At 39.5% G+C, this 24,961-nt stretch overlaps 1 protein-coding gene across 1 annotated transcript in view; it reads right to left on the minus strand.

Moving 5' to 3' along the window:
• Cfap61 (cilia and flagella associated protein 61) overlaps positions 1–24,961 on the minus strand; it is a 253,731-nt gene that overhangs the window by 106,252 nt on the left and 122,518 nt on the right. The window contains exon 18 of the mRNA XM_027953760.2: positions 16,391–16,518. Within this exon, the coding sequence (XP_027809561.2) occupies positions 16,391–16,518 (128 nt within the window). The remainder of the gene's footprint in view (positions 1–16,390; positions 16,519–24,961) is intronic.

Below are 24,961 nucleotides of genomic sequence, written 5' to 3' on the forward strand. Positions count from 1 at the left end.
AAGTTCCCTATTATAATCTTTCTTGTTTCTGCAACTAATTCTCCTTCCTCCTTCTCAACTGAGCACATCTCCTACACAAACCAGTCCTCAGTTCCCCTACACTTCCCTTCACGCACTTGCAAGAACATTCTTCCATTCCCAGCTTCAGAAGGGAGGTATCTCCCCATTAACACTGTCTCCTCTTCAAATTCCTCACCTCTCTCTCCAAATCCCTATACCAGCCCATTTCTGTTACAGCGAGACTTAATAAACTAGTCTAGTGCTGATACAGTGGATCTGTGAAGCCAACAGGGACCATGGCCCCGTTTCTCTACATCTCCATGTGTGGTTTCCATTCCCAAGGCCACCCCAGGTGATTGGAGCTCCCCTCCTGAAAGTTCCACATGTCCAATTTGTTTATATTACGAGAACTCAGTGACATGGCCACATGCAGAAGCAAAGGAGGCTGATAAATGCAGTTTCTTAAACACTGTTTTTTTTGTTTCCCCAAAACCACATGGCCCACAGTTCTGTCACTGAGGACAAAGTGCAGAATGAATACTGAGAGGCAACTGGAAGTTCTTACTTACAGTGACTCCTGAAGGAAGAATGAGGTGGGGATGAGAGAAGATCCTCATTAATCAGGATCCAGGCCAAAAAAAAAAAAAAAAAAAATAGATGGTAGACTCCATAAAGTCAGACTGAATGAAAGCAGGAGGCATTGTACAGGGTTACAGGAACCAAAAGGACAGAGAGTTATCCATGGACTAGTAACAGTGGGATGCCATTACTGATCCTAAATGGAAAGGAGGATTGGACGGAGAAATGGTGAAGGCTGGGGTCATGCAGGCTTCCCACCAAGGAACTGTGTCCAACAGAATATGTTATCTGAGACAACACTGTCCTAAGGGTCTCTGATGATTTTTTTTTTCTTTTGACAGAGTGTTATGGTTTGGGTTATGAGGTGTCTCCCCAAAGCTCATGTGTGAGACAATGCAAAAATATTCAGAGGAGAAAGGATTAGATTATGAGAGCTGTAATCTAATCAGTGGAGTGTTCCACTTGAATGGATTAACTGGGTAGTAACTGGGCAAGTAGGATGTGGCTAGAGGAAGTAGGTCACTTGGGGCATGCCTTTGGGGTTTTTACGTTGCTGCTGATGAGTGGAGCTCTCTCTCTCTGCTTCCACCACCAAGCCTTTATGCCATGATGTTCTGCCTTACCTTGGACCTAGAGCCATAGAGTTGGCCAACCATAGACTGAATCTTTGGGACTATGAGCCAAAATAACCTTTTACTTTTATAAATTGTTCTTGTTGGGTCACAGTGATGCAAAAGCTATCTAAACCCAGCTCCTCCTCATTGTCCTATCCCTAACCAAGCTCCCTATAGGTCTTGTGCACATTTTCCAGGGTGATGCCATCTACCACCATTCCTTCATCTTGCATATTTTCTATAATGTACTCTTGGATACTATAATAATGTTTATTCTGAGATATAGACCTAATTTCTAAATACTCCAATGTCATCTCAAATTTAATGTGTTCAAAATTAGGGTGCTCCAGGGACATCATAAATACAAAGCTCTTTGCAGCCCCAATCCAACTCTTTTTAAAGCTTTATCAAAGCCATAGCTAACTAACCACTTCTCAAGCTATGAATCTGAAGGCCTGCACTCAGATTCCTATAATCCTTCCAACTTTCCATATTGGTCATCATGCCCAATCACTTTTACCTTGTCCATATCTCTTAAATGCCGCCCCCACCCCCGCAATCATTCCTGTGACACATTGCTGTAGCTCACCATCTGGCTTAGAGAAATAGTATCTGGGTTAGTTTCCCTGGCACAAGTCTCTCTATTCTTCCCCTCTCCCACACAGCTACAGCTACTGGAAACCTCTTTTTAAGTTAAATCAAATCTCAATGGTTTTGGCTTTGAAATTCCTGTCTTTGCTTACTATCTTGGTAGCAGCAGAGCCCAGCGATTAAGATCATGGGTTTGAGAGTCAGACTTCCTCAGCTGGGCTCCCAGCTCTAGTACTTTCTAGCTTTTCTTTTGTTTGTTTGTTTACCTTGGGCAAGTTATTTAACCTTACTGTGGCTCATTTTCTTCACCTATGAAAGGAGAAAAAAATACAACCTAATGCTTCATAGGGGTGCTGAGAAAATTAAATGAAATCATATCTGGAAAACATTTAGAATATTGCCTGCTTCATAGTAATTTTTGATGGATGTTAACTATTTTTATCACCAAAATATGAAGTTCAAGTTCATTAGCATGGTGCATGAGATTCTTACAGTCAGGACCTCATTGACCTCCCCAACCTTATTTGTGACCTTGTCACTCATTGAAGGTTCCTACCTTTCATATAAAAGGCCATTCTTTTATATGAAAATGACATCAGTGATTTTCTTTTTTCCTCCAACCTTGTGTGTGTGTGTGTGTGTGTGTGTGTGTGTGTGTGAGAGAGAGAGAGAGAGAGAGAGAGAGAGAGAGAGAGAGAAAGAGAGAGACAGAGACAGACAGACAGAAGACAGACAATCGGGATTGAATCCAGAGGTACTCTCTCACTGAGCTCCATTTCCAGTCCTTTTTTATTTTGACACAGCATCTTGCTAAATTGCCCAGACAGGCCTTGAACTTGCTATCTTCCTATCTTAGTCTCCGTAGAAGATGGGATTACAGGTGTATGCCACGTGCCCAACTTTCCAATCTCATATTTTGGCTAAGATAGTACTTACTGTAATCTGATTTAGCAATATCCAAAGATTTAATTTCCTAAATCTATCACTATTGGTCCCAAATCATGAAGCTTATAATCTATAATACTAATAGATTCTAGCTCTTCTGAGGATGAAATGTTTAAGATTTTACATTTGATTACCTACAAATATTCAAAAAGTTCACACAGATAGAACAGTGGGTCACAGGGTACAGCATGGCTTTGAGCAAGCATTATATAAAATGGCCAAACAGCACAGTCACAGAAAAAGCACAGCTCTCAGATGTGATGGTGTTGGCTTAATGTATATAAACAATATTTAACATCATTGTGAGCACTGTGCTCCAAAATCAAAGGTCACCATATTATGGGGGAAAAGAAGTTCAAGTTAAGAGCTCAAGCCAATGAAACATTAAGCAAGTGCACCTGCATTTTTGCAGTAAATAATTCCAGTGGGGATTTCATGTTGCTGTGGATACAAAGGGAGGAACAGCTCAAAGATACTTGTAAAGCAGGGAGGGATTAGGGTATCCAGGGAAATAAGTAAAAGGTATTACATTTCATTCCACGTTTCAGGAGGGCAGCTACAAAATCAGGTCTAAACATCCTTATCCTTCAAATAAAGAGGGTCACTTTGCCAATTTATTGGGAACATGAAGAAAGAAACATAAAACTTTTCACGTTGTTTGTCCTTCTGGGCAGTAGAGACCCATCAATCTGCTAGGCAATCTGCTCAGCATTTTTAATTTTTTTGCTGATACATATACATACATATATCTAACTATCTACATCTATATGTACTGTATCTATATTTTATGGTGTGGCAAAGGCAGCCAAAGCTACTGATTTAATTAACTGGTTTAATTAATGTTTCATTTGAACAAGTAGATGATGTAGAGAAAAAATAATTACTACGCATAATCTCAACACCTTAATTTGATTTATTAAAACTTCCGCTTTCTGAATTGTCCAAAAGAGTGACAAAATATTTGCTAAATGATGATAAGTCCTAGCTCAAGATTTGACTGGATATTTTACTAGTCAAAGAATAGCTCAGATTTAGTTCAGCCTTCAAGAGGTAAGATAATGGGACACAATTAATAATAAAATGCTATGGATGGGGGTGAAAAGTTGGGAGTTATAAGAACTTGTACTATTAGAAGAAAAACTACAACAAAACAAATCAGAAGAAAATATTTAATAGAATAGAAAATAGAGCAGAATAATAGAATCTCAGTTTTTCCCTTAAAAAATTAACTTTTTTTCAGTATTTTTTTCTTTCCAGATCACAAAAGAGACTTTTTGACATGTCTTAGGGCACTTAGTTCATTTTTGTTTTGCTAGTAAAAATGACCTAGTGGCTACATCTATGGCCACAAAGCTGTCAGTAATGGCCCACTCTGAACTTTGGGGGACATCAAAGAGAGAGATCCAAAGAGAAGGAGAGGATTCCGAGAACATCTAGATGAAGGTAGAGGGTTTGCAGGATGAAACATGTTAGCCACTCTCTCCCTGACCCTACTTCTCTCTTCTCTTGGGTGCCATCTTGTATGGTGGGTCAGAGCTCCCTGTTCTCATCAGTCCCTGTAGGAACCAAATGGGACCTAGAGAAAGGGGACAAGGAAAAGATCTCCTAAGCCTTCCTTGAGCCAAACTTGTGACTTAGGTCAAGGGATCTGGAATCAACACTGGACCCAACATTACGAATAAGTATCTTCTTGGAGTGATCTAGGTGCTCTGAAGAGCCCCATGTACCAGGTAGGGGAGGGGCATGGCAGCCAGGGTAAGTATCTGTGGCAAATATTTGGGGATTCAGAATCTCAGATGAAAAGCTTATGTCTTTGCACAAAGGCATCACATAAATCCTTACTGAAAAAAAAATAGGTAAGTGCTGTTTGAAATGTCAATTGAAAAATGGGAATGAGATTTGAGAGTTTTGGCAAAAGAGAATCAAATGAATTTGAGCGTTTATAATTTAGGGGAATTGATTAATGATGGTTTTATATATATTTGCAGGAGAACATTGGACATTTATATATACTAAGCATATACAAGATAGAAATACCAGCATGGCAGCTGTAAAAGACAAGTCAGAAGAAATGGCAAAACACAAGCTACTAATCAATCAGTTTCAAAAGACCAAATAACAACGCATCGTGGGAATTAAAAAAATGAGTGACATGAGTTCTGGTGGGGAAGGATGAGGAAGGGCTTTATGTTTTGTGTAAATGATGGGCTATTTATAAGGCTTTATTAGCACCATATGGGAAGGCTTCCCCATGTCTTGCAGATATTCCTTTTTGGGCCTCCATTCTTACCAGTGATAGTTTAAGCTAGGGCTTTGTGAAATGCTCTCTACTAGGTCCAATTGAGTACGTAATGACTTCAGCTATATAAAACTAATGATAACTTAATAATTAGGCCTGGTAAACCCTAAAGTAATGATGTGACAGAACTTACATGATTTGTAGATAATTAGAAAATGTGGTTTGGAAAACAAGCCCATAAAAACAATTTAGCCCCAATGAACAATTATAGAAGGAAATAATTTCCTTCTAGATAAGACTGCCAATTTTGAGAAAATGTTTACAGAAATGGTTTCCCCAACCCAGGTGCATTTCAGAATTATCTGGGGAGTAGTCAAAAATATATATTTCTTGATCCCACCTTAGTCCCACTGAATTGCAACCCCAAGAACAGGAGTCCTGGAAATTATACTTCTGCAAACCTTTCCAACCCCACCTGGGTGGGGAATAAGTGGAACTTGCATATAATCTATTGCTTATGGAAAAATTACTCCTCATTAGCCTTAATATCTAGGAAGTTGGTTTCACACACAGCATCTTTCTCCACTACACATTCTTTAAAAAAAGGGAAAATTTCAAAGCATTTTTTTTTCATTTTTGAAACCCAAATACTTTATTATGTTAGTAGTATTGTATTATTTCTTTGCAATCTTAAAAGGAATATAGTTAGAAACAAGCACATGGTCAGTAGACGGCCTGGCCTGGTCTAGATCACACAGTGGTTCACAGAACTCTTGCTTTACAGAGAGGATGGCCACATGTTTTGGTTGGATCTTTAATGTCCCCCAAAAGTCCTTATGCTAAAGGCTGCATTGTGTGGTGCTACTGGGATGAGGTGGAACCTTCAGAAGGTGGGTAAGGATGGGAGGAAGTTACTGAGGATAACCTTGAAGGGGATATTGGGATTCCATCACCATTCTCTCTCTCTTTTTGCTTCCTGACAGCCATGGGGTGAGCAGCTTTGCTTTATTCTGGGATCCTCATGATGATGTTTTACCTCCCCACAGGCCCAAAGCAATAAGGCCAAAAGACCATGCACTGAAACCTCTGAAAACCATGAGCTAAAACAAACCTCATCTTTCTTTTAAGTTGATTTTCTTGGGTGTTTTGTCATAGCAACAGAAATCTGAACAATATACCAAAATAAATATGTATACCAATGGTACAGAATAGAGGACACAGAGAAAAACCTACCTAAGTACAGTTATCTTGTACTAGACAAAGGCACCAAAAACATACGCTGGCAAAAAGGTGGCCTCTTCAACAAATGATGCTGGGAAAACTGGAAATCCATATGCAGCAAAATGAAATTAAACTACTATCTCTCATCATGCACAAAACTCAACTCAAAGTGGATCAAGGACCTAGGAATTAGACCAGAGACCCTGAACCTATTAAAAGAAAAAGTAGGCACAGATCTTCATCATGTCAGATTAGGTCCTGACTTCCTTAACCAGACTCCTAAAGTGCAAGAAATAAAATCAAGAATTAATAAATGGAATGGATTCAAACTAAAAAGCTTCTTTTCAGTAAATGAAACAATCAATAATGTGAAGAGAGAGTACACAGAGTGGGAGAACAAATTTACTACATGCACATTAGATAGAACACTAATTTCCAGGATATATAAAGAACTCAAAAAACTCAACACCAAAAATAAAAAATCCAATCAATAAATGGGCTAAGGAAATGAACAGAAGAAGATATACAATCAATCAATAAATATATGAAAATATGTTCAACTTCTCTAGAACTTAGAGAAATGCAAATTAAAACTACACTGAGATTCCTTATCAATCTAGTCAGAATGGCAATTAGAAAGAATGCAAGTAACAATAAATATTTGCAAGGATGTGGAGAGAAAGGTACACTCATACATTGCTGGTGGCACTGCAAATTGGTACAACCACTATGGCAAGCAGTATGGAGATTCCTTGGAAAACTTGGAATGGAACCACAATTTGACCCAGCTATCCCACTTCTTAGTCTTTACCCAAAGGACGTAAAATCAGCATACAATAGTGATGCAGCCACATCAATGTTTATAGCAGAACAATTCACAATAACTAAACTGTGGAAGCATCCTAGATGCCCTTCAATAGATGGATGGATAAAGAAACTGTGGTATATATACACAATGGAATATGACTCAGCCTTAAAAGAGAATAAAATGATGGCATTTGCAGGTAAATGGATGGAGTTGGGAGAATATCATGTTAAGCGAAGTAAGCCAATCCCCAAAAAGCAAAGTCCGAATGTTCTCTCTGATAAGTGGATGCTGATCCAAAATGGGGGGCGGGGACATGGGAAGAATGGAGGAACTTTGATTGGGCAAAGGAGAGGGAGGAGAAGGTAGGAGGAATGGGGGCAGGAAAGATGGTGGAATGTGATGGACATCATTACCCTAGGTACATGTATGACTGCACATATGGTGCAACTCTACATTGTGTCCATCTAGAGAAATGAAAAAGTGTGCTTCATTTGTGTACAATGAATTGAAATGCATTCTGCTGTCATATATACCTAACTAGAACAAATAAATAAATAAATGAATGAATGTTTTAAAAAGAAATCTGACCAATATACCACCTGTCACCTCTATTGAAGGTCCCCCATTTCTGCATATTCAGGACAGGCTCTTTCTGTGTTTTCTCTCCAAATTGCCACTTAACATCAAATGGTATGTGTGGAGGGGGGCAGTTTGACATCTCCTAATTGCCTCAGAATGTAATGGATGAGTGTTATATCCTTAATCCCTCCTCTGCAGGTAACAGAGAAAATGGTTGGTGGGTTCAGAGCTGAGGAGGGGAAGTGAGGGTGCACAGTCAAGGGTTTATGATCTCCTTTGTCTTTGGGGGAGTGAGACTGCACATGAGAAACGTGGGGATGATGGGGCTGGCACAGCCAAGATCACATTGGCATGATGCATTGAAGATGGAGGGGATCCCTGGAAGGATTATGAAAACACAGATAACTGGGCCTATTCCCAGTTCCTGATGCGGCAGGTCTGGGGCGGAACCTGAGAATTCGTATTTCTAACAGGTTCTGAAATGATGTTGATGTCAGTGGTCCAGAGATGACACTTTGAGAACCACTAATGTAGAGGTAGAAGTCTGAGAGGCTCCAGGGGTTTGAGGAGCTCAATAAAGAAGAACAGAGTCGAATATGTTTCTATGAAGGATGGAATATGATCTAATTAAATATTTGAGAGACACAAATGAAGATGTAAATTTTTGTTGTCTTGATCTTTTATTTTTTTTCTTTTAAGGCAGCAGAACTTTTGGTCTTGGGATAGGAGGTATAGTCACAGCCTCCTAAAACTTACATGATAAACTTGAAATCACTGGCAGAACAGTGAAGCCCAAGCATGTCAAGATCAAAGTTTGCAATGTCTTCAGATATCAGGAAAAGGCCTGAGAAACATGCATGGGTGGCCTATTAGGCAACAATGATCAGTTGGAAACTCTGAAAAGACCAGGATATGGTCTCTAAAAATGTTAACAAGCATGGTTCTCAGGGCTCTGGGCATTCCTTAGTTTGGGTCAACAGTTAACAGGGAAGTGGTCCATCTGATTTTCTCTAAAGTCAAGAAGTTTTGCAAAACAGAAATACCACAGAATGTTGGGTTATTTGCTTGGTCCTCTAGATGTTAAAACAGAAATGGTAGCTATTTTAATAAAACTTCAGGGGAATGTCTCAGATGCAATCCTTGTCTGGAAACAACTCTGACTCACCTCCAATCTTTAGAGGAAAGCATCTTCCACACTGAGAAAACTCTATCACCTCAAGTCATTTCCCTCCTTTGAAAGTCAATGCTCAGCTCCCACCAGGGATCTATTCATGCAAATTAGTGGTTGGTGCCAAGTATTAAGTGGTAGGCATTTTGATAGATACTTTGCATCTGTTACCTAATTTAACCTTCATACTAGTATAGAAGAGGAATTCTGGGGTGTTTTCCCTATTGCACGGGCTCATAGGTATTGAATAATTCTCCAGGGCTCCATTAGCCATGGAGAGTACTGACTGTCTCCCCTACACCCCAACACAATGGTTCTCAGACTTAAGTGACCTTTAAGGTGTGAAAGCACAGACCCCTGGGCTCCATCCCCAGGTTTCTGATTCAGTCTTTACTAGGGTAAGACTTGTTGAGTATATATACCTCAAATAGGTCCCAGATAATGCTGAAGGTGCTGGTCTGCAGATTATATTTTGAAAACTACTGATTTAACCATACCTCTCTCCCAAAGTAGAAAGAGTACTGTTGTTTGCCAAGACAAAGTCCCCAAATGCCATCTTTTACTAGCAAAGGTTTCTGGTAGTGTAGTATACCTGGGGTTCTCTTTACAAATGTAAGAATGCCACAAAAGCCTCTAGACACAACCTTCTTCTATAACCTTCATTTGTTTTTAACCACTTCTGTCTATGCCCACATGCTTTGGTAAAGGCTAACTGTGAGATTATTGATGAGAGAGAAGAAATAAACCAGGGAAACTAAGGGATAGTAAACTTGTTCAAGCAGATGCTGTTGGGCCCACCTGCATTACCTTGGCTCATCTGCTCACCTGCAAATGATACCATCAATGCTTTCCTGCCTCTCTCTGCACAGGACATTTTCTGACCATGGAAGCTGGAAGAACATGCCAGAAGAATAGCCCAGGCTGACTACTTAATCACCAGGGCAAGAACTGGTGGCTAAAGAACACCCCAGCTTCCTTACCCCTCTGATGGACCATTCTCAGGATGGAGCCTCTGCCCATATTGGTGACCCACTGATAAATGCTTTATTATTATCATTATTATTATTATTATTAATACGACTACTACTACTACTACTACTACTACTACTTTTTGGCTATCCTTCCTTCCTTGTCTCACTATCCTATTCTCTCAGTTCCTTAGGAGTACTCCAAACTGAACTACTTGCACCCAAATTCTTTGTTTTCAGCTTGGTTTGAAGGAATGCAGACCAAGACAGGTAGTAATGTTATCACTGAATATTATCCAATAGCAAATGATGAGCACTAAGTAGGAGATTATGCTGCTTAATTTTGGGCACCTGGTTTGCATCTTGTGCCCACAAAGATTCTTACCTAACATTCTTAATTCTAAAGAATCTCTGCTTATGCTTATGCTGCTTAATTTTGGGCACCTGGTTTGCATCTTGTGCCCACAAAGATGCCTACCTAACATTCTTAATTCTAAAGAATCACGAAGAACCACCCCCCCACATGTGCAAAAAAAAAAAAAAAAAAGACAATAAGCCAACCTCCTCTTTGCAAAGAAGGCTTAACATCGTCCCCAAAGAATTGCTTTTCTTTTGTTCTGGGAGTTCTAATTTAGGTATTATGAGTGAAGTTACTCTGAAAGGAATAGAAGTAGATAATTTCATTAAGTGAATATACTTTTATTTAACACTAATTACATTTAAATATTGGAATCAGATTAGGAAACCCAGTTGTGATTAGCAACACCGGGGAATATTCCTGGTCATTATTTTCTGATGGCAGAATGTCAAGTCACTCTATTGGGGGTGTGGGAGTTGTAGGGTGAGGCTGAGCCTCAGTGCTTGACATACTCCTCCCACCTCTGGTCCCCCTCCCCAGCCACCTGACAGGCCTCTGCATCAGTCCCTGAGGATCCCACAACACTGCGGCAAGATGCAGCCTGCCTGGGGTTGCTGCCTGCTCCCTGGGCTCCATGGAAAGTGGGCATGTGTGTGCCACCATCCTTGCCACCAAGCTGCTTTTACCCTGGTGTAAACAGGGCAGTCAATGGGAACACAGCCCTTCAATTCATGTGGCAGAGACCCACAGGACAGGACAGTCACATTCACCAACCTGTTCCTGGGGGTTTAGCTCTGAGATCAGCAAGGAAGCTCTGACTATTTAATTAGTCACCTAATTAGCGACAGGCCACGCTGAAGGTTTCAAATGTCCTCAGACAAATGTAAAGATAAAAAGCTTAATTAAGCCGCCAGCACTAGGCGGGCTGCTGCCAGTGCCCACAGCTGTGCCGGATATTGTGCGGAACCGTGCAGCCAGATAACAGGAGTTTCGGTCTTTGGGCTAAGATCAGGGCTTTGAAAACATGCCTGGCCAGTTACGAGCTATTCTTATGCACCTCAGTACACTCAACCCGATGAGGGACCACAGTCTAGGTTGGGAAAATTCGTGATTTCAACCTTTGGTGAGATTATTTGGTCATTTTTTTTTGAGCAAAATTTCCTCGGTATGGAAGTGGAAGGCAATGTGGGCTTGGGTTTACAACGCCCACCGGCACTTCCTGTGAATCAAATTATATATTTCTCCAGTCACACAAAGGGTCGTGGGGGCACCACCCAGGGCTGCTTTCAGACACGGTCTTCCCGTGATTCATTTGTGCATTTTTCTAGTGCCATTTCAGGCTCTGCAAGAGATTCTTTACATAAGAATTGAATTAGGAAGGATTTTTAAATAAAGGATTAAAAGGAATTGCTCTAGAGTTAGAAGTAAATGCTGTAAGACAGAACCATAGAGACACATGTGTTAGAAGAGAATAGAATAAAAGCTGCTTCAGCCTAGTGAGTTTGTGCCTACGAGATAATAAAGAAGCTATTCTTTTGTATAGTTATGGGGAAAAAATACGTGTTTGGGACTAAGGTTCTGAATGTCTAATGAGCTTCCAGGTGATACCAATGCACCTGGTCCACATACCACAGAGTGTAGAAACAAAAGAGAAGTTCATAGACCTGGATCCTGTAGTTTGTTTTTTTCTTTTTTCTTTCTTTCTTTCTTTTTTTTTTTTTTGTTGTTGTTTTGCTTTGGTACCAGGGATTGAACCCAGGGGTACTTAACCACTGAGCCACATCCCCAGCCCTTGTTTATATTTTATTTAGAGACAGGGTCTCGCTAAGTTGCTGAGGCTGGATTTGAACTCATGATCCTCCTGCCTCAGTCTCCCAAGGCACTGGGATTTCAGGCATGTGCCACTTTGCCCAGCCTGGAAACAGAGCTCTTATTCCCTCGGAAAGGCTTTTAGACTTCATTAAAAAGCTCTCCTTCCAGAACCAGTGCTGCCTCTGCAGATGACATAAGCTCACCTGGGGATGTGGCTGTTGATCAAAGAATAGGGAGTTCACTCTTGACCTCTGCTAGGTTTGGTCAAGTTCCTAAGGTGGCAGCACCTTTAGGTTGGCACGACCTCAGGATCCTATGATGCAAACCTTCCTCAGCACAGATGAGGACAAGGCCACCCTTGGAGCCATATGCTTTCACACTGGTTGATGGCAGAGCTGGGCTTATAGCCAAGGCTAAGTTCTGTTTTATTTTTTTTTTAATTTTTTCCAGGGGTGTGGTTTTTAAAGAAGTCTTATTAAAATAAGTGCTGAGAAGAATAATGCATATGTAACACCCAGACTGCCTAAGCAAAATCTTTGTGTCTCTGAGATCCAGGACAGCCAATGGGTACCATTCATCAATCACAAGAACTGCAATTTTAAATAAGTCAGGTCCATCACTTGAATGTCTCAGGCATCATGAAGTACACCCATATTCACAGTAAAGATCTGTCTTTTCCTGTCCAATTCATTGGCTTCTACATCAAGGGGGAGATAGTGTTTTCTTCCTCTGTGTTCCCCACTTCAAGAGAACTGTCCTTCCCCAACTCAGCTCCTGACTCATTGAAAGGCTCACGACCTGGTAGGGCAAGTGATGGGAAAGAAGGCTGGGACACCTGGGCAGGTGGAGCCCACAGCAGCCCCTCCTTAGCTCTCTGCCAAGTTGCTTCTGCACAGCACCCTCAGAAGACAGATGTGTGAGACAAAGGGGAGGGAACAAACCAGCTGAGCCTCACCCACACCATGAATGACAACTTTCTTTCTTCAAGCACCAGAAGTCAGGGGCCTTCCTGGGGGTGATGGAGATTGCCTAAAGATCTGAGAGCAAGACCCCTGGCCACTGGGCCCAGTGCTAGAGGAGTCGGCAGAGCCAGGCCCAGGCTCAGAGAGGAAATAGAAGATAGGGACTCTGGTGTGTGTCTCTGGACAAATAAGTGCCATACATGTCACCTGGCCAGAAAGGCCCAGTCCTAGTAAGGACAGGATGCAGGGTGACTCGGAGGCCTGACAAAGACAAGAAGACATATCTGAGCAGATGAAACTGTGGATGAGTGACACCTGAGGACTAGAAAGAATGTTGTACTTTAAAATTAAAGTCCTAATCCTCATCCTCCATATTCCCCTGCCATCCCCCCAGCATGGAGTTTGCTTCCTTGTGTATTGGGTGCTGAGACTTGGAGCAAATCATTTCTGCTCTCTCAGAAGCACCTTAACACTGAGGATGGATGGATTTATGCAAGGACTACTACATTTGGTGTTCTTTGAAAAGAAGACCAAATGTACTTTGTAATTTCTTGCATGAAAATAATATAAGAAAAATGAATGTGCCTGTTGTGTCACCAGATGACAGAAATGCCAGTTTCTGGAAAAAGAGGTCACTGCACTGGGTCTCAAATGGATTTTTCCAGAAACTACAATCTACTTGCTGAGTCTAATAATGCAGCTCAAAAGTACAAGGAGAGTGATTTTTTAAAATCTTGCTTCCAAAATGTGGATTTAGTCCTCATTGGGACTCATTTCACCTAACGTTTGATGAAAACTACTTCTTCAATTTCATTCCAGTTAAAATCACGTATAAAATTTAGCTTAAGTGGCAACTAAACTGGTGAAGTAAAATATGCAGTAGGTTACTATGGTGATTGCTAATTTAAAATAATTAGAGAAAATAATGAGAAACTATTTCCTCTCTTAAGGATTACAGATCCGTAAACTGATACCAGTCTATTTTTAGTGTACATAATCTCTGTAATGATGATAAAGAATTATGAGTACTTTAGAATGCTTTAAAAAGGTCTTTCAGATTGGGGAATTCAATCAACCCGGTACTTATATCAAAATTTATATTTGTCTTTATTAAATTTAAGTCAATTCCATGAAAAGAGAATTGCATGTATATCTTAATGTAATCATTTAAAATAAAATTTTATGACTGAATATAAAGCCAAATTAAGATTTAAGACCTGTTTATAATCATTTCTTGACTCCCATAATTTCACAACTCCACCCTGATAATTCATCATTCAACAGTGGTTGCATAAGACTTGCTGTTCAGAAATCTTAGATGAAGGTACCCAACAGAACAAGCAAGCCTTGGTACAATATGGTACACACAGGAAAATAAATATGCCACATTACTTCTCATTATTTCATTCTTATAATGAAATATTGCCACAAACTGGCCACAATATTTAAGCATATGAACTCTACTGCTAACTTCAATAACAATATGTACTTTATTTCTGTTTAACAAAGGATATGTTCCAAAGAATTGAACAAATTGGCTAGAAACTGGGGGGGGGGGGGGGGGGAAACAACCAACCAACTCAGTTCTTTGTTTATCTGGTTAATATGATGTCAAATGAGGAAAATCATCTGAAGAAAATCATCACTTGGGGTTAGCTCATCTCCAGGTTATCCAGACATAGGGCCACTGAGGGGTCATTTTCTCATTCCTTTTCTTATCCAACCTCCCATGGGCCCCACCCATCATTCTTGGGCTCCTAACTTTGTTGACTTGGTGGGCTGCATCTCTCATTTAACTCTGAGCACCTGTAGTTTTGAATAGTAGATAAAGTTTCTCATGTAATTTGGAGTAAATAATTTGGGGGAAAATTGGCTTTGTGTGGGTGTATGTGCACGCGCAGTGCTGGGGATTGAAACCAGGGCCTGGTACATGCTTGGTCAGGGTTCCTACCCCTGAGGTACTCTGCCAGCCCCCAAACTGGGCTTTTTACATTCAGAGTTCTGTGGTCTCTCAAACTCTTTAAAAACATCTATGAGAATCTGAAAGAGTAAACGAGGAATAGTTAATATGTATAGGGGTGCAGCTGAATAGAAGGAACAACTTCTAATGTTCTATAGCAGGGTTCAGTAACTATGGTTGACAACAATTAATTGTGTATGTCCAAATAGTAGAGAGGATGTTGAATGCTCTCATTATATATGCCAATTACCCAAATATGATTATTATATAAGTGTATAATATGCCACATAAATATGTACAACTACTGTGTCAATTATAACTAAATTACACTTTAAAATAGAGTAAAAGAGGAAATTGAGTCTGAGAGAGGTTAGGCCACACACCAGGTTTCCATGTCAGGTCCTAGCAATGCCAGGGCATGATCCCAAGTTCTTGGACTTGAACCCAGGGTTCTTCCTTATAAAGAGGTGCTGAAATCCAATGAGCAGATGGAGAGAGATTGGAAAAGCTGGGAATTCTGTGGAATCACCTATCAGGAAAATGGGCTCTGAAAGGAAGGCTGATTTAGTGCCATGGGGTTAATGAGAACAGCATCAGGAGAGATGTGCAGGCCTCCAGCTTCCTTAAAGGGTTTTACTCTGATCTTCATTGAAGGGTTTTACCCAAACTAACTGGTTGGAAGAGAGGTCCTTGGTAGCACACCACTTTTGAATGCCAATTTTTGATGCATGAAGTCAAAACTAGCTCCCAAACCTGATTATCTGGAGTACCTGTTCAGAACCGATTACAGACTCCTCCCAGGAGTTTCTGACTCTGCATGTCTGGTGTTGATTCTGAGAATCTGTATCTTTCTTTAAAATTTTAATTTGTTATATATGACAGCAGAATACATTACAATTCATATTACACAAATAGAGCAGTTTTTCATATTTCTGGTTGTACACAAAGTAGAGTCACATCATTTGTGTCTTCATACATGTACTTAGGGTAATAATGTCCATCTCATTCCACCACCTTTCCTACTCCCATGCCCCCTCTCTTCTCTTCCCTCCCCTTTGCCCTATCTAGAATTAATCTAATCCTCCCATTCCCCGCCCCCCACAGACCACATTATGAATCAGCATCCTTAAATTGGAGAAAACAAGAATCTGCACCTTTAACAGGTGTTCCAGGTGGCTCTTATGATCTGGACAGTAATGGAAACACTCATATAGAAGGGATCCAGAAACCATTTTTCTGGAAACAGGCAGTACCTATTTTAGGCATTGTAGGATATATGGTCTTGTTGTAGCTACTCAAATCTACCTCTGTAGCATGAAAATGACCACATATACCACTTAAATAAATGAGAGTGGCTGTGTTCCAATGATGTTTCATTCACAAAAGCAGGTGGCAAGTCAGATTTGGCCTGGGGGCTATTGCTTGCTACCCCCCCACCCCAAGTTAGGATATTCCCCGGATTCACTAATCCACCTAGGCAAAGCTGTGTGGTGACAGACATACTCAAGTCTGTCCTGTCAAGGGACTCTCTTAAGGTGTAGGAAGAGAACTGTTATAAATAAGTAAATATAACAAAAACAACTCACCAAAATATCAATGTCTCTAGGAAGGAAATTCCCACAGTGGATGCACCAACCACAACAATCCTGGCATTGACAGTTATTTTAGGTTCCAACGTTAGTTTTCTGTTTGTGTGGTTCAAGGCATAACTCAACTAGAAGAAAAGAGTACAGAGACATTGAGAAAAATGTAGCTGAGTCAGCAACCCCAGATTGTAATTATGTGGAATCATTTAATGAGAATATCACTGGCAAATCAAACCTAAAAATGCCCATGTGGCAGCCAAGGCAAAATATAGGGAAAGTATTTTTAAGAAATTAATGGGAGAATATATTAATGCCTAACACACACACACACACACACAAAAATTGTGCTTGATTTGGATGATATTGTTTCATTGCGGAGAAACGTTTCCTGCAGAACTGAAATGCTTAATGATTAGAGATAACAAGGCAAATAATCCTACAATTACACAACCAAGCCACTTCCTAAGATTCTGCAGTTCCTTGAAATGTCTCACCGTTTTCCTGACCAAGTTTTCCTGATCAAGGTTTTCTGACACTGTTGAGTGATAATTATTTTAGTTGGGTACTTTAAGACAAGTATTAACTTTTATTCATTTTTGTATCCCTCACACTACTTAACATGGTACCTTGTAGACAGTTGGCCATCAATACTACTTCTTGAATGACAAACATTTGTTGAATGAGAAGGATTGTTCAGTGTTTTAGGGTATCTGAAAGTACAGAAGACTCTCAGAAGTACAGAAAGTAACTAGTGATCCCTTTAACGTCCATGTTTGCAAAAATTACCTGGATTAGTTAGTTGTTCAATTTTCTTTCCTAAAGAGGCTGCATTAAAATGTACAAAGAAAGATTTTACAGACGTCAGAAGCCTCTAAATTCTAGTAGGTCAAACCAACTTTTTTTGTTTTCTTAAAATCCTGAGATTCCAAGAGTTGGGATGCCCATAAGTTAATTTTGCAAAGTACTATTTTAAGTGGGCTCCCACCTACCTTCAGGTAGCATGGGTGTGGGCTAATGCTTTGCCATTTACCAAGTAGCATTTAAGTTTGAGAGGATAAATCCCCTCTCTCTAGCCACATGGAGATAGAAAAATATCTTCAGCCAAATTACTTTTTTTTAAGAGAGAGAGAAGAGAGAGAGAGAGAGAGAGAGAGAGAGAGAGAGAGAGAGAGAGAGAGAATCTTTTAAAATATTTATTTTTCAGTTTTTGGTGGACATCTTTATATATTTATTTTATGTCGTGCTGAGGATCGAACCCAGCACCCCGCACATGCCAGGCGGGCATGTTACCACTTGAGCCACATCCCCAGCCCCAAATTACTTTTTAATAGGAATATGAAACAAGGTTCCTGGTGCCTCTCAGAATCTGACTCAATCCCTACTCCCACCTTTGAAACACCATGGATCTGGGAAGAGATTGGATTCACTCCCATCTTCAAGAAGGGGTCCAAGTCGAGAACCCCACCCTCCTTGCTCAATAATTGGTCTAGGATGGACACATGATTTAGGTTGGCCTAAGCAGAGTGAAGGCCAGGATTTTTGTATGATGATTGCAGAAAACTCTCTTGCTCTCTTGCACACGAGATGGTATGGGGTTGCAGATGTGAAGCCTGAAATGGCTACAGTCATCATGCCACAAAGTCAAAAACCATCTGGGCTCAAGAGAATCAGAGAAATAGAGCAGGAATTCCTTTCAAACCCTACCTGAAGCCCATGCACTCTTCAGTTATATGAACAATACATTATCAGCAGACATTGCCATCATAGTGCTGCACAGCAAACCCTCCAGAATGCAAATAAGTGTCACTTATTCTCACTCATAAAACTCTGGGTCAGCTGGAAGTAGGCTGGGCCTGGTTGCCATGAAACTTCCAGACCCACCTCACCTTTCTCTTTTTGGATGAGAGAGAGCTGGGGCATGAGCTTCCCATGGCAAAGGGAGAAATTTAAGAGGGTAATTGAAAATAAGCAATGCTTCTATTGCCTGTTGAAAGTCATGTGGTAGAGTGAAGTGGGTAATATACTCACCTCTAGCAAAAGGCACAGCTGAGGGAGGGATGGAAGGTGAGAATGAGGGAGCCTACATTTCCTCTATTGTTTAGGCCAATTTATTTATTTTAACATGCAACAGAAAACTTCCTAGACTAAGATACTTTCTAAATGAAAACAATGAATATCCTTTGGGATGGCAAATTTCAGGTTTTTCAAATAACCGTCAGCTCTGATCAGCTCTATGAGGATTTCCCAGGTCAATGAGGAATCGTGCAAAGATTCTAGCTTATACTGGTTTATGTGGGTGTCCCAGTGTTTTCAAGACAAGTAGGCTGACAGAAAATTCACTCTAGCTAGCCTTGGGCTTGGTGGTTTAGAGTGAGGAAGGTAGGAAGTGTGTGAGCTGTTAGGATGGCATCTAATCGCAGGTCTAATTCACAGATTTTAAATGCAAGCATCTTAACAGAGGTCAGAAATCAAGATTCTTTCCATAAGGAGGTGCGTTCAGACATTCTCCTCTGCTGTCAAAGCTAACGTTGAAACATGGGCAGTAATGAAATTCCCTGGTAAAGAATTATACCTCATTTGTGAAACAGCTCCAGTATCAAGGATACAAAGGCGGCTGGGGAACAGAACAGAATGGCTTTTGTTTCCTACACAATAGCTTTAACACCAACAGCTGCCAGGCCTCAGAAATCACCTTTCTAACTGCTAAATACACAAAGTGGCCCTGGGTGTCAAGAGTTAGAGATCTGTACCAATGATGGTGGGTGTCTCAGGAGAGTGATCGGGCATCACAAGGATGCACAGTACACCCAATTTTACAACGGATTTTAATTGAAAACATATCTATCATCAGGTATGATAAAATAGTCTGACCTAAAATGAAAACATTTTTTTTGGTCCTAGATATCATTTTTATATGCCTTAAAAAAAAGAATAAAGAAAGAAAAAAGAAATCTTCCCACCTCAGAAACCTTTTAATGACAAATGGTAAATGAAGATGGCTTTTGCTGCTGGTTAATTTTGTCCATAAGCAGGAAATACACATTATTTTTAATAAAAGCAAAATGTTTCCTTCCTTTATATTCCTTCAAACTACAAGTTTTCATGGCAAAGAAAAACATTTACCAAAAAAAAAAAAAAAAAAAAAAGTTCCATGCATAGGGAGATCTTGTCTGGGATCTGAGTTTCTTAGTGGTGAAATAAAAAGAAAAATCCTATCTATTGACTTATATTTTGTAGACAGAAATTGAATGTGCCTTGTAATAGTGAATTGTTTCAAAGTTTGAAGAGAGGGGACTATAAGCTATTTATCTACATACCATAGCAATAATAACATGGATGAGCAATCAGCCTCTTCCATATTCTTTTCAGACATTTCTGATTCTATTTTCTAATGACAAAGGGATGATCTTCAATGCAGAGGTCAATGTGTACCCCAGTAAGAAGGAATAAGCCGTGCATTTGGATGTATAAGCTAACCTTTTAAGGTTAAAAGAAAAATGTTCCTTAAAATTGATGTGGACGATTATAATGAGTTTAAAATACATGCAAACCTTACCTTCTATCCCTCAGATAGGAAAGGAAAGTGATAATATGGGACACTCCTGTTAGGAGGGGAAATTTCCCAGGAAAAGAGACAGTAAAGGTCAGTTGGGAGAGGAGAGGGGTTGAGATGAGAAAGTTGGGAACAGAAGTGAAAAGGCATTTAAGTACTTTTTAAAATTTTTTTTAGTTGTTGATGGACTTTATTTTATTTATTTGTATGTGGTGCTGAGAATCAAACCCAGTGCCTCACGCATGCTAGGTAAATGCTCTACCGCTCAGCCACAACCCAGCCCAAGTTTTAACCTCTTTATCTGTAATTTCCATTGGGTTTTTGAGAACAGAAGACTGTACATGTGCATGATGAGCCATCTGTGGTAGTGTTTGGTCACTTATATCTATTTATTTTGTCAGCCACACTTCAGTGGACTTTCTTGTTCCTGGAGGTCAGGAGTTACATCTTTGTTTTATTGTATCTGAACACATCCTGGCATACATTTGGGGCATTCAATAAATGGTAAAAGATTAGATATGCTAGCTTTGCATTTCTTGAATCCGTTTTAAAGGGTGTGATGTAATTTCTAATATCCATGATTATTTTAGTTGATTCTTTTTCAGTTCCTTAAATGACTAAACAAGGGATTTAGAAGTATTTGAGGTTAAGTTTGGCATTATTAGTAAAAATGATGTTGATATGCATACTTGGTTGAGTTGATGCTATAACTCACCTACATTTATTAAGAGACCTCAAGGTACATAATTTTGAATTTTATACATATTCGTTACCTGTTCTATGTCTATAGAAATTGACCATATATAACTTTACCTGACATATATAGGCCTGAATTCCACATCTCCACATCTGATTTGGTTTCTTCACAGTACTTAGAATGAGTTACAATGATCACAATAGCATTCAATAATATGTCCCAATCAGAAGCTACTAAAATACAAAGAGGCCAGTAAACTATAAATGTGTCAAAATAAATACAAATGATCCCACATAATAAATGCAAGGTTCATATGAAAATGGAACATGACAATATCTGTGGTGCTTTTCTTCTAATGACAGTATTTCTTTTGGAGGTACCAATCAAATGGTGGGATCATCAGACTGGGTGTCATTAGTCTGGTGGTAAGGTTTGGGCTTGTTTCCTTAACTCTGCTACTGGTTGAGATTCGGAGCCTCTTTTCCTTAAACATCGGTTTCCTCAGTTGTAAAATGGAAGTAAATTATACCAACCTCTGCCTTCCTCAGCAGGCAAACATGGGAACTATTCATTTAAAAATGTCTACAAATACTTTGAGCTTTTCAGGCAAAGATGTTACACAAGGTAAAATTGCACATCCTCTCTCCCATCTGCAATATGAAAGGCAAATCTTTGAAAAATACGTTTTAAAAGGGCAAAACAATGAGCTCAATTTTCAGCTCACACCCATGTGTATATATATTTTTTTCTTACAGAAAGCTTCCAAAGACTTCAAAGGGAGCTCTGCCCATGCAAGAAAATGGAAGATGGAGAGATTCAAACCCATTAGGAATAAAATTTCTGAAATCCTTAATAAGCCTACTTTTGCTTTATAAATGTAATGTTTTTTTCCCTATGCTTCTCCATTCTCTTTTCTCTTTGGAGAAGCCCCTTGTTTTCCCAATTTGAGCAAAACAAATGATGACAGATTCACAGTGCTACTAATGTCAGAGAAGATTCCAAAGTTCATAGTTCATAAGTGGACCTCATTCATTGAAATATTTGCCAGATAAATAAAGGGTAGCATGGTATACACGCTTAAATTGAACCAATCAGTTGGAAATCTCTTCCACAGATAGGAAATGCAATTTCAAAAATATTTTCCAATAAAAATATTAAAAAAGACCAAAGGTAGATATGAACACCACACCTTTGTCTGGTAGAGCATGGGAAGTCTATTGAGATGTTATGGGTTTGAACCTTGTGCTACAGAGAATTCTTACTTTTTTTGCAGGGAGGGGTGGTTGGGAAGGTGGAAGCTCCCAACAATTTTCTAGCTCCAACATTTCAGAAACTGCAAATTGTTCTGTCTGTGGCATTTGCTGAAAGTAATGATGACTCAAAGACACTGTTTGACTTCTTTCTTAATATCCAGAAAGAACATATACAAAATCATGCAATATGGCAGCCAAGAATGGGCCATGGTAATTGCAAGACCTCATGACTGCATCTCCACCAGTGTACTGTGCACACTTAAGGCACTCATTAAATGTTCGTGAAGTGAACAGAACATTCATTTTGCCTTTGAAAAATTATTCGTAACATTACACATGGACAATTAAAGAAATTTTAAGGAACTATCATGCCTTTAATTCCTTTTCATTACCTCATTATGTATTGAGTGGGGACTTAACAGATTCTTGTGGCATTCTTGCATATAGATGGAATCCTAACTGAAGCAAGAAGTTTCCTGTTTATAGTTGGGCTATGCTGCATATAATGGGAAGCCCCAAATACTAGTAGCTTATTAAAAAGGATGGAAGATAATTTCTTATGCAAGAGCTGGCAATATGATGCCCAGGGATGCTGAGGCAGTGCCATGAGCTGATCAGAGACCCAGGGTCCTTCTACCTGCACAATTCACCATCCTACTGCATGGCTTCTATCTGCAAAGATGATCTTGGTGGCTGCTTGAGATCCAGACATCATATCCTCATTCCAGGCAACAGATAGAAGGAGGAAGGAAAGAAAACAAGGGCTTTCCAAAGGGAATGAATTCCTTTGAGCAGCTTTCCCAGAGTTCCTAGTCTAATAACTTCCATCTAGTGGCCAAAACTTAGTACCATGGTCATGCCAGATGTGAGGGAAGCTAGAAATGTACTCTCTTAGTTAGGCACATTGCTGCCTTAAGTAAAACTGAGGTCCTGTCAGTAAGGTTAAAGAAAAGAATGGATATTGGGGGAAAAAGATTGGTCTCTACCATAGTTCTTAAGCCAATATAACGAGTTAATTACCTTAACTTGCATTTTTCTTATATTTTTCTTAACAATTCCATTGTTCTGATCCTTCCTATACCTATATTACCCACCTGGCCATTATCATTATTTTGTACACATTGTAGAAAGTTAAAATTGTCAACAAAACTATTGGTCAATCTATTCTATTTAACATTTATAGTAGAAAAAAGTGTTCTGGAAATTGAATTGAGTGACTTTAGTGGATTTCATCAATTCTAGCTTGCATGCTTTTTCCACATTAGCATTCCTGAGATCAGACTTACAGTCAGTGGCATCCTAACAATTGCATCCAGCCAGGCAGCAGAAGAAACACAGTTGTCTCTACTTGTGCATGGGTGACTTGGCTGTGGCTGTTCACTGTCATCACTTCAAGAGAGTCATGTGTGCAATATGTACATTATGCATTGACTTTATCTGCTCTTGACAATGTCTTCAAAAAGATTACAACGTGATTTGGCATTGAAATACACACTTATTGTGTTCCCAGACAGGCTCAGAAACTGAGCAGCAGGGTACAAATTTGATATTAGTGAAACAAATACTAGTCACTGGAGGAATGACAGTAATTCTGTATTTTCTTCCAATGCAACTATTGAGTGCTTTTTGGGAGCAAATAAAGGATGATACATGCCCACAAGTAGATGAAGCCATGTTATAGTTTGTTACTGAGGAACATGCAAAACATTTTCTCTATCATCCAGCAAAAATTGCAATGGGAGAGAACACAAATTGCCTCCTCTCTCTGAATAGATGAAAGAAACTTCAAAGCAATGATTTATATGACTGATTCATATGTTGTTCAGAACTTTTATTAAGATATTGTATCACAGTGTAATTGGCCACATTATTTTCTTAATGGCACATAAAATAAAGATGCATCTTACATTTGATAATATCTTAGATTTGATATAGTTAGGTGGTTAACTCGCTTGCTTTTAATTAAATAATGGCTCTGAAAAAGTAGCGCATAGAATCATTTAAATATGATTGATGATGCATACACAAACACTGGCAAGGGACATCCACTGTTGGCTTTTCAAAGACACTGAATTTAATCATTAATTCCCAATATCAGTCCCAAGGTGACCTTAAATGGCTCTGTTTCTCTTCTTTCACAACTTGAGTAGCATCAAGTGAAATGTTCTCTGAGCTTCTGCAACATTCTGATGGAATCCTGTCTGTTGTGTGTCAGCTTCTGTAAGGATTTTCAATACACCTACTAAAGAAATGACTTCTTCAGGTGAACAACAGGGAAAGTAGGAATGAGACAAATCTATGGCAAGAAAATGGTTAACAGAACCAGTTACCTGACTTGCATCACTATTTTTTTTAACTTTGCAGTTGTAATTGGACACAATACTTTTAGTTTATTTATTTATTTTATGTGGTGCTGAGGCTTGAACCCAGCGCCTCACATGTGCTAGGTGAACGCTCTACCGCTGAGCCACAACCACAGCCCCCGACTTACACCACTGTAAAAGCAGAAAATACTACCATATTACATATGTATCTCTTTTTAAAAAAATCTCATTGACTTTACATCTAGTTACTTAATCATTCTCAATTCTATTTTCCCATTAAATAATCACTACTACAGGAATCAAATGAAGGGGTGGCCTTAAAGGTTTTGGAAACACTTACTTTCAAAAGTGATGGAAGGCATTCTTCCATCCTATTAAACAGTACCCTTCTGAAATGATGGCATTTTCTTATAGGTATCCAATAACAAAAATTGTCTTCCAATATAAAGTACACTGAAAGGAAACAAAGCTAAAACAAACACCGTTGTTTGTTTCTACATTCTCTCACACAAAATATTCTGACACCAGATGTGTGGGGTTTCTCCCCAGGCAATCAATTCTCCATCAACAGATATGTGTCCCACAGTTAATTCTGATACTATGTCCTTGGGGTCAACCCCACAACTCTGCTCCCCACCCACCCCCATTTCAAGTACTAATTGCAAGTCCAGGTTGTCACCTGTACTTCTGACCAACTGGCTATCAACTGGAGGTTCCCACAAGCCCTCCTACTGTTGGATAATT

This window comes from Marmota flaviventris, chromosome 2 (genome assembly GCF_047511675.1).
Source record: "Marmota flaviventris isolate mMarFla1 chromosome 2, mMarFla1.hap1, whole genome shotgun sequence".
Lineage (NCBI taxonomy): Eukaryota > Metazoa > Chordata > Mammalia > Rodentia > Sciuridae > Marmota > Marmota flaviventris.